This window comes from Polyodon spathula, chromosome 20 (assembly GCF_017654505.1).
Source record: "Polyodon spathula isolate WHYD16114869_AA chromosome 20, ASM1765450v1, whole genome shotgun sequence".
NCBI classification, from domain to species: Eukaryota; Metazoa; Chordata; class Actinopteri; order Acipenseriformes; family Polyodontidae; genus Polyodon; species Polyodon spathula.
Window position 1 is genome coordinate 23,502,903 of NC_054553.1, and position 15,166 is coordinate 23,518,068.

The 15,166-nt window shown below is 37.2% G+C and overlaps 1 protein-coding gene across 4 annotated transcripts in view; it reads right to left on the reverse strand.

Annotated features, from left to right (window-relative positions):
• The window catches only part of LOC121295905 (protein outspread-like), a 73,413-nt gene that overhangs the window by 56,428 nt on the left and 1,819 nt on the right, over positions 1-15,166 (reverse strand). For all 4 annotated transcript variants that reach the window (XR_005946982.1, XM_041221026.1, XM_041221025.1 and 1 more), the window contains exons 2-3: positions 2,240-2,317; positions 1,136-1,201 (exon numbers count right to left, since the gene is read on the reverse strand). Coding sequence is in view for 3 of the 4 variants with exons in the window: in XM_041221026.1 (XP_041076960.1) it covers positions 1,136-1,201; positions 2,240-2,317 (144 nt within the window). In the remaining variant the exon portion in view is untranslated. The remainder of the gene's footprint in view (positions 1-1,135; positions 1,202-2,239; positions 2,318-15,166) is intronic.

Here is a 15,166-nt window from a genome sequence, read left to right on the forward strand (position 1 = left end):
AATGAAGAGAATATGGCACAACTGTGAATCTGTCTAGAACATACCGTCCTCAAAAACTGAGTATCCGGACAAGAAGGGCACTAGTCAGGGAGGCCACCAAGAGGCCTAAGGAAACTCTAAAGGAGTTACAGTCTTCCACGGCTGAGCTGGGAGACACTGTGCATACGGCAACAATAGCCCGAGTGCTTCACAAAACTAGCCTTTATGGGAGAGTGGCAAAAAGAAAGCCATTGTTGAAAAAAAACAAAATAGAGCTTTTTGGCCACAATGCTAAGCGCTATGTTTTGCGCAAGCCTAACGCTGCACATTATCCTGAGAATACCATCCCTACCTTGAAGCATGGTGGTGGCCACATCATGCTATGGGGATGCTTCTCTGCATCAGGGCCTGGAAAGCTGGTGAAGATAGAAGGCAAAATGGATGCAGCAAAATACAGAGAAATCCTGGAGGAAAACCTGCTGAAGTCTGCAAGAGACTGGGACTTGGGAGAAGATTCATTTTCCAGTAGGGCAATGACCCCAAACACACAGCCAAAGCCACACTGGAGTGGCTTAAAAACAAAAAGGTCAATGTCCTGGAGTGGCCCAGTCAAAGCCTGGACCTCAATCCAATTGAGAATATGTGGAAGGAGTTGAAAATTGCTATTCCCCAAAGGTCCCCATCCAACTTGACGGAGCTTGAGCAATTTTGCAAAGAATGGGCAAAAATTGCAGTGTCCAGATGTACAAAGCTGGTAGAGACTTATCCAAATAGACTCACGGCTGTAATTGCTGCCAAAGGTGCCTCTACCAAATATTGACTCAAGGGGGTGAATACTTATGCAATCAATAATTTTCTGTTTTGTATTTGTAATTAATTTAGAACAATTTGTAGATTATATTTTTTACTTTGACATTATGGATTTTTTGTTTGTGTTGATCAGTTGCAAAAACTCCTAATTAAATCCATTTTGATTCCATGTTGTAACACAAAATGTGGAAAAGCCCAATAGGGGTGAATACTTTTGAGAGCCACTATATACATTTTAATGCCAACAAAGAACCAAACCTACATGTTCACATGTAGTCTTCATACTTCTATTAAAAGTATTTTTGACATTTTGGTTTCGAAATTGAAAAACCCCAAATGAACTTACCGACTCATCCAGAGCAAAGCGCAGGCAGCCATGTTCATACAGAACGAAGAATCGACGCTGCCATTTCTGTGTGTGAGAGAGAAAGGCAAATTGTATCAATTAATGTCACATTGTAATGAAATGTGCATGCAAATATTTTTATTTATTTACTTATTTATTTATTTATTTTAGGGCTGACTGTGTTATAATCACACATAGGTGTTTGGTTCAATCCAGGGTGATTCCCCAGTTCAGTAACATGCTCAAATAAAATCCAGCTGTGACATACCCTGGCAGGGTATTGGTATAGGCTGACCAAAAGCCACTTTTCTGACTAATTGTTTTAGAGGTTAAACCTCAAATGTTATAAAACCAGCCCTGGATTAAAAAACAATTATTACACCATCCTGCCTGTGAGAAATACGCCGTTTATGGTAAGATCTATACAGCTAAGTAATCATGAAGATAATGTGTGGCTAAATAGACTTTGGACACAATTCACAGACATTTACTCCAAATTCACATTAGCACATTATTTTGCAGATAGTAAAAAATCACTTCATAAATTACCAAAAAAGAAAATAAAACAACTCAGACATTTAAACATTGTATTTAGAAGAACAGACTAAATGTTGTGTCTTATTAATTTTAGAGTTCCACCAATAAGGACTTGTAAACAGTTTTGAGAATATGCTCCATTTTGTTACGTGCATTAAATTGTATTAGATTTATACAGTATTATTTAAATTATTATATATTTAGTAAAAAATTGTTATGCAGAAATTATACTGAACTTTTTCAGCTTTAAGTAACAAAAAAACTACCTTAGGATAACTAATTACATAGCTTTAGTGCCTTATATGGTTCCCTCTTTATTTAGGTGATTTACAATTAAAACAACATGCTGAAAACAGTGAATCAGTGAAGGGCCCAACCCACAGGAAAGACAGAAGACAGATTCAATGTAACGTTCCCCCTGGAATCCCCAGTGAAGACCGGCAATTTTGCACATCCAGACCGCGAACCAGCGCATCCGAGTATGTGGCTCACCCTGCACACCACACGGCCGCGCTTTTACCAGGATGACTCGGGCCCCCATATTTTGTAGTCTTAAATATTTCTTACCCTTGATCTCTGCATTGGATTGTCAAAATCCGTCCCTTCAGGTGCCAAACACAGCCAGCCTCCATAAATTGGTTTGGCCTACAAAGAGAAACAAAGGAAAATTAGCAGTGAAAATAAAAGATTTTTTTTACTAGACTACAAAATATGACAGCTTGGAACATCTTATTCGAGGTGATGTTAGGCGAGCACATTTAATGACCTTTCAGCTTGAATTGGTGCCAATTTCAAAACATGTTCTGCAGCTTGAATGAAAACCCAAATGAGTAAGTTTTAAAAATGTTGTTTACTGCCCCTTTACCTTTTCATGATGGTTTGACATCATTCATAGCGGTTCTTTTTGCCATTACTCAAAACCGCGTTCATTTTTCTTAACTCTGCGCAAAGGGACAGGCTACACATCCTGAACAGCAGCTTCTGAACTGAATAATTACCTTAACACAGAATTTAGAAAACACAATAGGTATTTCCCATGGTTTGTATTTACAGAATGTATGCAAGACAATTGTGATATTGCCTTGTATCCACCATTATAAAAGTTTACAATAGAAAATGCACAGCAAAGTGTAATAAAGCATAGTAAAACATTGTGAAGCCCATACAGGAATAATAAAGCATATTAAATAAACATTTCAACTCACAAGAAAACTGCAAAATTACAGCAGTAAACTTTTAAGGCAACTTGTAATTTTGACCAATAACCCTACAGTACCGACTAGGTTTTGTGTGCAGACACACATGCAATTGGGTTTCGTTTTTTCTCTCCTTTTTTTTCCTTAACCCTGAATTCCCTCGTTAGGCTTAACTTTCAATTTCCTCTTGGGCTAAACCCCAGTCTCCACTGGGTCATTACTGTGCCGACTCCCCCCTGCTAGACACTAGAAGCGGGATTAATAATGATGAATGAGCTCTGGAAACTAGCTCCTAATTTCCCAAACCAGACTTTCCTTCACAGAAAACAGCTACTGATTTCACTGCAAACCTATAGCTAGTAGTGAATGGGAAAGTCAACAGCTTAAAGGTATTCTGCCCTGTAAGGTTTTACAAATAGATTTTTTTATGTTTAGAAGGTTGATTTATAAGCCCATATAAACTCATACACATTTGTAAAATGTGAGTAAAAATCAACAGTTTTTAAAGAATTTGCCTGAATATATACACTGAAACCTGGATAATTGACTAAGGACAGAGGGTAGGAGATACTTCTTAACACAGTGCTGAGGTTACGGAATGGGTTACCTACTGTAGTTGTTTACACTGAATCATTGGAATTCTTTAGGACATGACTTGAAACAAGTTTTGAGTTTTGAAATAGGCCAGGAAGCTTGTTTGCAAATGTTCTTACAGTATGTTCTTATCACTTAAGTGTACTTGCTGAGACCTCTGTGAGTAATACCGACACACCTTCTAAATAAATGTGATTACACCCAAGCACCACCTAAAAAGTCTATAAGTCTATGTAACAAAGTGCCCGCCCCTGTGTATATTATCTGTTATGTGTTGCGTGTGGTGTGTTTAAATGTTGGTGTATAGACATTGGTACACGGGATATAAACGGGTCTGTGTAACACGAGTGTTTAAAAATGTATATGTGTATTTAGGCACGAGGATTGCACAGCACTTCACGTGCAAGTAAAATGTAGTAATATGTGAGCACGGGGAATTGCACTTTATTAATTCACGTGCTGGGATTCAAGTGAATAATTAATTGGTAATTGAATCCCAGCACAATAGTATATATAGATGCACGTTGTCACATACTGGCGGTTGGGTGTTCGGTGAGCGGAGAACGGGATTGGAGACGGAGGAAATAAGCAGTAGCAGTAGCAGTAGCAGTAGTAGTAATAGTAATAATAATAATAATAAGAAGAGAAAGTATCCGCTCACCGTGTTTGTCAGTGTCTGTCCGTGCACCGTTTTGTTAAGTTTAGTCTGTTTTTGTTTGTCTATTTATTTTGGCGTAGAGTGCCGTGTCCTGTGTTTTTCGTGTTTGTTAAACCTTTTATTTTGTATTAAACCGGCGCCAACAGGCGTCTTCATCATTTCATTTCATCCGTCCTGTGTTTTGTGTATTTCATTACTTTTCCTGGCTCTGACGCCGCCCACTTCGGCCGACTCTGTGACAATCTAGGATAAAAATTTGGATTCTAGAACCAGCTTTATTTTAAAATTGCATAAAACAGCAATCTGGGTACAAAACTAGTATTTGCTGTTAGGCAAAGATGACCAGGTGGTTTTTGATTCACAAACTTGTGACCAACTGCTTCCAAAAGGATTCAGCCTTGGTTCTTTCTGACTTTACACCAAGTGTCTGGTTGTTTTGTGAAAATATGTTATTGTGGTTAAGTCACTGTGGTAACTGATCTGACCCAATAAAAAAAACCTATCCAACTGCTTTTCAGTAAGGTTCTATGACTATATTACGACCTTCTAAGAGTGAATGACTATTAGGCTATGTACTGTAACGGGGTGATTGTCCAAGCTTATCCCCACCTATTACCAGTAAAGACTGAACATTAGCATTACCCCTTCTCTTGAAAGATTACCGAACATATGGCAGTAACAAAACACTTGTCCCACGTCAAGCTACAGCAACTTCATTAAGTGAAAAAGCACCCTAATCTAAATACAGCAATACACCATCATATATCAAATACACTTGCTCAACAGCAAGCACGATACCTAATATACCATGGTTCTACAGCTAGTAGAATAAGAACAATTATAAACAAATTAACAGGCGTTTAAATATTACAGCGAGGGTCCCATCCTCACAGGCTAATAGGCCGATCTTGTGGCAAGGGGGGTTGTAGGGTGGGCAGAGGGGGCAGATAAACTTGGGGTGGGCTCACAACAACACTGTTTTATGGCAACGCTGGCAGTACTGAAGGTACTTCGCTTCAAACACCAGTCAGTCTTGAATGTAAAATGTACCGTGATTGAATAGCAAATACACAATCAATACTGGGCAGATGCCAGCTTATATATCATATTTTACCAATCTCTCCACAATGTAGTCCTAATGCACTGGTGATCCCCATACTATTTCTTCACTGTACAGTACAGGAAGAAGCTAAATGAGTCAGTTGGCCTGAATCGCATTGATTTCTGCAAAGTGATAGAGGGTCAAAGGCTCTTTAGTCAATAATGTGCACTTAATGCATTGCACATCTGTCATCTGCTGGCTATTGCTCATCTGCAGTATCTATCTACTGACTAGGCTGAAATGACAAGAAAACTATTTCTGATGACCTGCGCAAGGGTTTCTGACAGGATCCGAGTATACTGCACACACTCAAACCTTTTTAATAAGAACCAATAGCACTGATATACTGAACACCACCACTAGGTTTTATTTGTAATATGAATTTAGAATTCAATAATTAGGCAGGACTTGATTAGTCTTTAAAATCTTAAAAAGGAACTGACAAAGTTAACCTTAGTCAATACATCAATTGCAGAACAGAAACTAGGGCCAGAGGACACAGTTGGTTTGGAGACAAACTTAGGAAAGAGGGTAAGACACTTCATTACACAGAGAGTGGTCAGGGTGTGGAATGGGTTACCTAACCATGTTGTTGATGCTGAAATATTGGGATCCCTCCAGATCCGACTTGAAGTTTTGAGACTAATCAGCTATCGGAAGAATTGTAGAACTACTGTATGTTTCTGTGTTAGCAGACCCAAACATTGTGCTTCTCCATTGCAAAAACAGACCACACTGTAGCAAACAAAATTAATATAAAAATGAAAACATAAAAACCTAGAAAATAATAAAACTATAACAATTGTACATTCAAATTGGCTAACACTCAGATTAACTTAAGTGGTAGATCCTCAAGGGGCTTGAGTTACAGGTGAGCTCAGCAAGAGCAATGCAGAGGCGCAAAGATATGCATCAATCAAAACAGAACACTAATATTAATAATATGAATAATGTTCATCTTAGAGAACGAATACAAACACACATATCGCTTAAATACTGTGTTACTCAGCTTGGAAAACCTACTTAACAAAAATGGGATTTGTAGTACTGGTACTCATTGGTCTATTCCCCATTTATTTTAAGACTATGCTAATATCAACACATCCACATGACTTAACTTCATAGAATCCCAAACTTAGGATCATATTAGGAAAAGGGCATGATGTGTTCCTGGCAGAAATCTGCAGGAATTTGGCTTTACGAGGGATTAACAGAAATGTTTGTACCTATAATGGTCGGATCAGTTACTTCGTGTCTTATGTGAACCCACGGCTCACTTTTTGCTCAGTGAAAAGACAGATATTTATATATTTATTTTGTATAAAGCCTTTCATTAAAATAAATCACAAAGTGCTTTACATTAAAAATACATAAATATACATAAAACAATAAAATAAAACTATGCATAGCAGTAAGACAATGTATAAAATGGAGTCTTGAGGCGCAATTTAAACACTCTGAGTCCCTGATACACCTTGGAATTACTATAAGTCTCTGAACATCTGCTTTAAAGATCTTAGCTGAAAGTACTGTGAAGAGAAACTAGGAGTACTGTACCTCAACTGATTTCTGTCTAATGGACAGCTACAACTGTAGATTATTTCAGTAATGCACATTCTAAAAGCCCTATATACAGGGGGTAGTCAAATCCACTGTAGTATAATGTGCTATATACATTCAATCATGAAGGCGTTGGATGAGCTTGGCTCCTAACCCATACTACAGCACCGCCCCTAAGCACGATAATTAAATGTTTGCATTCTCTCATATTAATTTATATTATATTTGAGATGTATTTCTTTTAGTAGTTTAGTAGTTTTATTCTCAATGCAATATAATAAAACAATCCGAAACCTATTTGACATAATAGAAAGTAGAGCACCAATCAGGTGAATACTGCAACTCAGATATTGCCAACTTGAAAACGTTCAGTCACTAAGGGAAAAGTTTTGCTTTGCTCGTCTTTCCTATAATTACCAACCCATTGCTTCGACTAATGATTCACCTGCTTTGCAGCCAGCAAGATGCTTGGACCTCAAAAATCCTGCAGAGGTGAAATACCGGTTTAGGATGTGAAGCCTTAACAGATTTCCTGGAAGGCAGGGCAAATTAACTGAGAACTTGCTTTCCCTCATCTAGAAGCAGATCTCATGCTGTAAAATGAAAATACTAGTTTACTATAACATGTGTTTCTTTCTCAAACTGCACATTTGAGACCTACAGTGCAGTATACAGTGAATGGAAATGCACAGCTGGTACTGTACAGTTCATAAAATTGTTTTGTTAGCTACAGTAGAACTATTTTAAAGGCCCTAGCGCCACAGGGGAATTTCATGCTGAAACAATGTCAATTCTGGCGACTCCTTATTTCAAGAACACAGGTCCAAATCCAATTTTTTTTTTCTTTATTGGACAGTATCAAAAAGTTGATTATTTTTTGACACATTGGAAGCATTTACTGTACATTCAATTTTAACATAAATACATGTCAATTATTCAGCTTTCTACTTGTTTTTTATTGAGCTGTACACTTTTGCACTGGATTACCCAAGAGTCACACTTGACTAAATGCGTTATATATTTCCTGTCAATCCAACTGATGATTGAACGTGTTTGAACACAATTCACTAAATTCACTACATCTGTCAGTTTTGATTTCATTATATAGATTTAGTAGTTGGTTTCGAATTAACTGGCATGAAGCCAGATGTAAACATAACAAGTTCTGTAGGCCTACAGTACAAAGTCAATCCCATCACTAAACTCTCAGAAAATAATGTAGGTTGAATAGTTCTGTGAAAGTACTCCAAACACTCAAACAAATGATTTTGAAATGGAGGATACTGAGATCAGGGACTCATTTAATTTAGTCTGGAATATTGCATATTCCACCAAAGCATAATGACTAAAATAAGAATGACACAAAGTTGAAATACCAAATTGGAAGCAATTACAAACTACTACAATAGTGTATTGTATAATCTTTCACATTGCAAAAACAATAAAGAGTAAGTAGCAGGGTTCTGAAAAATATAGCATCATATGCCTCCGCGTGTTGCTACAACTGTTTAAATAACGTACCTATAATTTTTCTTTCATTATTAACATAATGACACGTTATCTGTTTCAAAGCTCTTTTCAAAATGGCTGCTCTAGTGCACTGGGGTTTGTGATCTGTCCTCAATCACTGCAGAAGAGCGATTAAAAAAAATAAAAATAAACATAACAAGTGCTCTGGCTTTTCTGTTTCGTACCACATCACGGATCGTTATTGCTGTGTTACCTGTTTGACAATGTGGGCAATAATCCTGACACTATCAGTGCACTAGCGTGGCCATTTTGAAAACTGCTTTGAAATAGACTTTAAAGTTATGAGTGTATAAAGTTGTCAGGATGTTAACAATGAAAAGGAAAACTATTTAAATACTTATAGCAGCACGTGGGGACGTGCATCGCTCTATTTTTGAGAACCCAACTGCTTACTCTAAGGAACGTTATCAACATTATAATGTGTTTGCATTTCATACAAAAATGTACTCCGAAGATGCCAGAGTTAGTGTTCCACATGGCACAACAATGGCAAAAAAACCCCAAGGCACTTACTGTAGTAACCATGGTGACCAGTTAAGTGCACAGCTATTTTCATTGCACAGGTGCTGTGAAAATGGCACTGGGTAGCCATTCCAAAGCACTGTGTTTTCAGCTAAATAAACACAATGTACTGGGCACAAAGTACAGTGGGTGGAAACTTTGAGCCCCCATTTGTCAACACTTGACAATGTTCATAAAAGAGTTCAGGAATAGTGTGGTTCTTATAAATTAATGCGGTAGTTATCATGAATAATTCAAAAGAATAATTAAGATTCAGTGACCCTTTTAACCTGAAGCATAATTTGCCGTTTCACTTCCACAGTTCAGACTTATGTGCCGTCTATTTGAAAAGCTTGTTGAATTTGGCTGAGGCCCACTTTACGGTCTGCGTTTTTTCCCCGTTTAATGAAGATATTCAGAAATAGGAGGATATTCTCCAAACATACACTAGAACAAATACCAAACTCTAATGTTAGAATTTGAATTTAATTCAATGTTACCATGCCTCAGGTACATTTAATTTACATGTCACCACAGAACAGTTAACAATTTAAAAGTTCCTAAGGGGGGAGCATCTGGTTTACAGTATGTGTAGTAAAAATAAAAAACAAAAAATAGTATTCATAGTAGTTTATCTCTGAGTTACTCTGGAATCTGGATGGCTATTGCCAAACTCATTAACCCGATCTTCAGGGGTGATTTTTTATCTTTTTCGCATCATTAAAACAGGTTGTTCATTAGTAACAACGCGCTGGATATTGAAGTAAACTGCAGCTATGTTTCAGCATGAATGTGGCAGTGCCCCTCGTTCAACTTGACCTATGTTTATCTAAGTTTAAAACAAAATTGCCTGTGTTGGTGATTATATATGATAACCAAATCAATACACTTATCAAACAACCAAAAAAAGCATCGTTAAAACAAAAAATTCTACAACAGCATAGAAAATCTGTGTTTTTCCGCAGAAAACAGATTCCTAGGATCCTTGGTTATGACTAGTCAAGGCAGGAAAACCAATTCCCAAAAGATACAACTCCTGGGTATAATTAATGTATTACTGTCCATTTGTGACCTGAAACAAGAGCAGCAGATCTATTGTAATGTATTCACAGTCTGACCATTGTCAAAATACCAAACTATTAAATACAGCACTTGCAAGGACAGTGCAAACCTCTTCTCATGTTGTAAGCACCTGTTCAGACAGCATCTGTAAACATCATAACTTTCGACCATACTGGACTTGCATCAGCTTGTACTTGCACTGAACTGCTCCATACCTTGCTGCATTCAACTACAGTACTGCTCCTAACGATAACTACTTACTGTATCTTGTATTTGATTTTACTCTTATATGTAACCGTACTTTTTGTAATTGCTCTTATTTGAAATCATTCTCATCCATTTATCACACTTACTGCGTGTTCTTACTGGACTTTGCTTGTATAAGCAAATATTTACTATAAGTTAACTGCTCTTAGTCAAACTCGCCCTTATCATTGTACTGTATTCTTTATTTTGCTCTTACTTGAATATGACCTTATTGTACTTTCATAACTGCTTTTGTCTAATGTCTTATTTTATAATGCAACACGTTGTACTGTGATATTTTGTAACTATTGTAAGTCTCCCCATGCTAAGGGTTTGCTAAGAAATACATAATAATAATAATAATAATAATAATAATAATAATAATAATAATAATAATATCCTTTGGATATAAATCATTTTAATTAGCAACATTCAGGATGAAGCTCGGTACACACTGCCCGATGGGAATCGCATTGCAAAACAGTAAACATGTTTAAACTTACAAGTCAACTGAAGATTTGTATATAGGCTACCTAAAGTAAGTACAGTAGCAAGATCTTACAGTTGGTGTCTGTAGGCATTAGCTACAGTATTACATTGCACCTTGCACTGTAACCAAAATGTTGCCATTTTATTGAACTACAATTTACAGGTTGGGCCACTCAAAAGATCTAGAACCTAACTGACCATGAGAGCTGCAAGTGAGATTAATAACCACACCCATGCTCATATTTGAAATGGTCACTGTATTTTACACAGCAGGTACGGTTGAATATTCTAGTGCATTAGCCAACCTAGCCTATTCCAAGTGTAATGCAATGTAATCATATAATGAGACATAAATGCAAAAGCTTTATTTCTGCAGTGGCACCCATGACTGAAGCACCAACACTCAAGTCACAGCAAGTACAGTGCAGTGCATTTTGGAGAACGCACCTCAAATTGCAATGCATGCAGCATGATAACGCCTCTGCACAGAACAATCAATATTGTGGTCAAGCAGTTTTGGGGACTTGCTTCTAATATTACCCCAGGGTGGTTATCAGATGCTGTGATTTGATCACTCGACATACAGTATCCATGCATCTAATCTTCATTAACAAAGTCAAGCGGGTTTTCTTTGATTGAGGCTTATAGGTCATTTTGCTTGTGTTGTGGGTTTAATTACTAGGTTGAAGCAATTGCTGTAAATAGCCTATACCATCAACATGGTTTTCCACTTTTATTTATTTATTTAAGTGTTAATATTTGATTGCTGTCAAAACAGACTTTTTGTTTTCCAATGTACACAAAAATTACCGGGCAGCTCCACACCATGGAAAATCTCCATTTGTGTGTCTTTAATAAGCTTGGATAATGAGCCTCACACACTTAAAATGGCCACCACATTTTAAACCCGAAGCAGTTTTTCAAAACTCTGTTCTCTTATACAATACAGGTTACATTTTAATTGTCTCCCCAATAGGCCTGGGTACTGCCTAATGGAAAATGTTAGTTTAAAGTTTAAGGTCAATTAACTTCCGCCTGAGAGTATTAATTGCCAGCATCACTGAGTGACACACTAGATTTATACTGTTAAACAAAAGTAATTTTCAAACAAAATAAATGCTTCAGTCACTCCATTCAAACCTTGCTGCAGATTATTTCCCCTGTTCATTTCAAACTCCTCAGAAATCTTTGCTACATATCTTACAGCTAAATAAACCGACAACTGCCTCCAAAACGGTTTGAAGACGTCAGAGGTTTTATTGTATCTCTTGTCTGCCCAATGGTTCCAAACAAGATGACCACACGTTATACTGTAGATCTGTCTTTATTAGCAGAGTTACTGGATGAACTTGGGTGACCTCAAACAGCACTGCTTTCCAGGGTACTGTTTCTCAACTTTTTTATGGAAATGCAATCCTAACATTTGTAGACTTGGTTGAAATGGAAATACATGTATATTTTATCTCCAGTTATCTGTCTTGTAACAAAGTCGTTAAATATCTGAAATGCTGCAGATCACACACACGCACTGCGTTCATGACTACAATGAAGAACAACAATTGAGTTGGTTGCGATTCCCTTTTCTCAACCCTTTCCCATGCTTTCAGTGATAATTCCTCTGTGTTGCCCCACGGGTCAGTGGAATACAGAAAGTTTGTAGCAGTTTGGAATTAATATAGGGGCACATGACATACCAACAACACTCTTGTTTTCCAGTTAGGTAAATGTTCCTTTCCAATCTCTAGATTCTAAAGTAATTCAGTTTTCCTTTCAAAATGAGATTTTAAAGTATTGCCTGCATTGTACTTACTAAATTAAACCTTTAACACAAAAAAATGGATGGATTTTACTGTACTGCTACGGAAACTAAACAAAGCAAGAAAACAGATAGAACTCTGGTACTGTACTGTAGCCTACATACTGTATTGTACAAAATGTCACAAATCACTCACTGTCCTTTTGTAATTATGTAAATCTATATAATCCACAAAAAAAAAAAAATCACCCCTCTGCCTCATCATTTTCAGACATTCCAAGCCTGTACTAAGCAAAGTAAACACTTGGACATAATTTGCCAAAACCCAGAGGTTATGAAATCTAATCTAAACAAGAAACTACAGAATCATATATTTAAAATCCAGCCAGACAGCATCGCAAACATACGCTATAAGAACATTTCTTCATGTCTGATTGGAAGGATAAGAACACAAATTATCATTAGTAAATGGTGTAACATCCTTAGTAAGTGAACTTGAAGTGCCATACAGTAGTTTTCTACTAAATGGTTTAACCTACAGTAACAAAGTCAGTGTGCAGAGTAATGAATACTTGGTACTGCGTAGTACTGTAGAATTAAAACACAAGAGGTTCCCAAGATATAGCTAATAATAAGACCCCAGCTATTCAGGGAACAGCTGGTGCCTCAGTACAAGTGTAGACAGAAGGCACCTCAACTACAGTATCCCTGGTGCCAGGCTTTGCAACCCTGCTGTTAATTTGAGACTTGTAACATGGAATTAGTGATCTCCTCAAGGCATTCAAACAAGGAATCGGAAGAAAAATTAAACTAAACTACTGTACGAAATGTGGCATAACTGCCCAGACCAATGTTTTACCTGCTGTAGAGCAACCCCATAACTGTTAGACTCTACTGTAGCTAAGGGTTTTCATGGGCTTTGATGTTTCCTGTGGTACTGTTTCCATTTCACTTGAAATTTCTCTACAAAGTTATAATGCCATTTTGTGTTGCCAGATTTATCAATGGTCACTAATCGACCTGGGGTGTTCAATTCTGGTCCTGAAAAACAATCACATCAACAAAAAAAGGATGTGCGACGTGAGATTTCTTAAGAAGAATGTCCTTATCACGTTTCATCACAACAAAGCAGGTTTACCTCTGTGTTTAATAGGCAAACACTGGCTAGAGACTTAATTGGTTTAATTGGTTTTAATGGTATGCATTTGGATTGTTTAGCCCTGGTATAGAATGTGGTTCCTAAAGCAGGTCTGACTGTAGAAGCTATTCTGGAAAGACTTTTCAGTCACAGAAAATCTGAGGTTAAACAATTTCAGTAACACAGAGGCTCTCTCCTTGAACAAAGGAAAAACTGACAGGAAAGTGTAGAAGGTCAATGGAAACAGCAGATAACTTTCCTCTATCACTGTAGATGAGGACTGAATGACAATTAGATGGGAATTCAGCCCACAAGGGGTGAAAAAATGTATAGTATGGAACTGAGATAAATGAGACAAACTTTCCTATCTCAGAGGTGAAGACAGATTCTAGTACATGGGTTAAAAATCTCTTTATCTTAGTGTTATAAAATCACTAAATTACCAGGGTCAGAAAACTTTGAAAAGATGGTAAATTACAACCATAGACCTTTTTCATAGTAAGTCTACACCTTCCAACAAGGGGCTGATAAATGTATTACTACTGTAGGGGAGGGATGCTTTTTGCCTGTTTTATTTCTCGACCTTTTGTTCTAGATCTTGTGGTACGTTTCCATCTGCACCATGAAACCAGTCTGTAAAACCTCAGCTCGTCTTGCTCCAGTATTAGCAGCGTATACAATCTGTAACCAGACATCAGGCTACACAAAAGTCCACCAGCATTAATTTTGTTTTTGTACAATGGTAAATCAATTAGTCTAAAGTCCAATATTTCCCTGACAGTACAATTTAAACATGTAAAACCCTCCTCTCCATTCCTAAATAGGGCTGACCCATTTAAAGGTGATCCTAATCTGCTGAAATCGCTTTAAAAATCAGTCTAGAAATAAAAACGTAATAAATTCAATGACTACCTTTTTCACTAGAATCTTTTTTCAGTGCCACATGAATACATAACATATCAGTAATTGACCAAAGCCAATCATTAGTGCAATTACCTTGACCTTTTCTCTGCTCTGATCATAAACCCTTATTTTTTTAAAACAAATCTTAACCTATTAACTCAAGATCTTCCTTTAAACACTCCCACAACGAACATTTTTCATTATTTCTCTACTGTACAGCAATAACCCATATATTTCATCCGGTCACCCAGAAAACTGACCTACCCCCACAGTGTAAAGCCGAGATATGGAAACTTCAAGCTTGGTATGAAGCCAAGCCTGACAAACACATCTGAGATTTAAAAGCGTGATAGTGTTTTAAAAGCAATAAGGTTGACCCTGCACACAGTACTGTAAACACTCTGTGTGGCTTGGCCAGCTGCTTCTGGTGGCGTCTTATTCCTTTTACAGATGAGAGAGCGCGCAGATGTATAGCTAATATATACATTAAGGAATAGCGTGAAAGCTACTTTAACAAAGTACAGCTGTGGTTAAAAAAAAAAAAAAAAAAAAGATATTTAAAGCAATACCTAACCAATATTATAATACTAATCCTTGGTGCTCTATAACCCTACTGCGCATACAAAACAGACTGGGTGCCTTCACGCAGATCATTCTGCAAAGATTCTGTGCAGAATCTGACCAATTTAGCCAATAATCTTCCAAGAACGATCTCCGTGAACGCACCCATTGGCTAAATTGGTCAGATTCTGCAAAGAA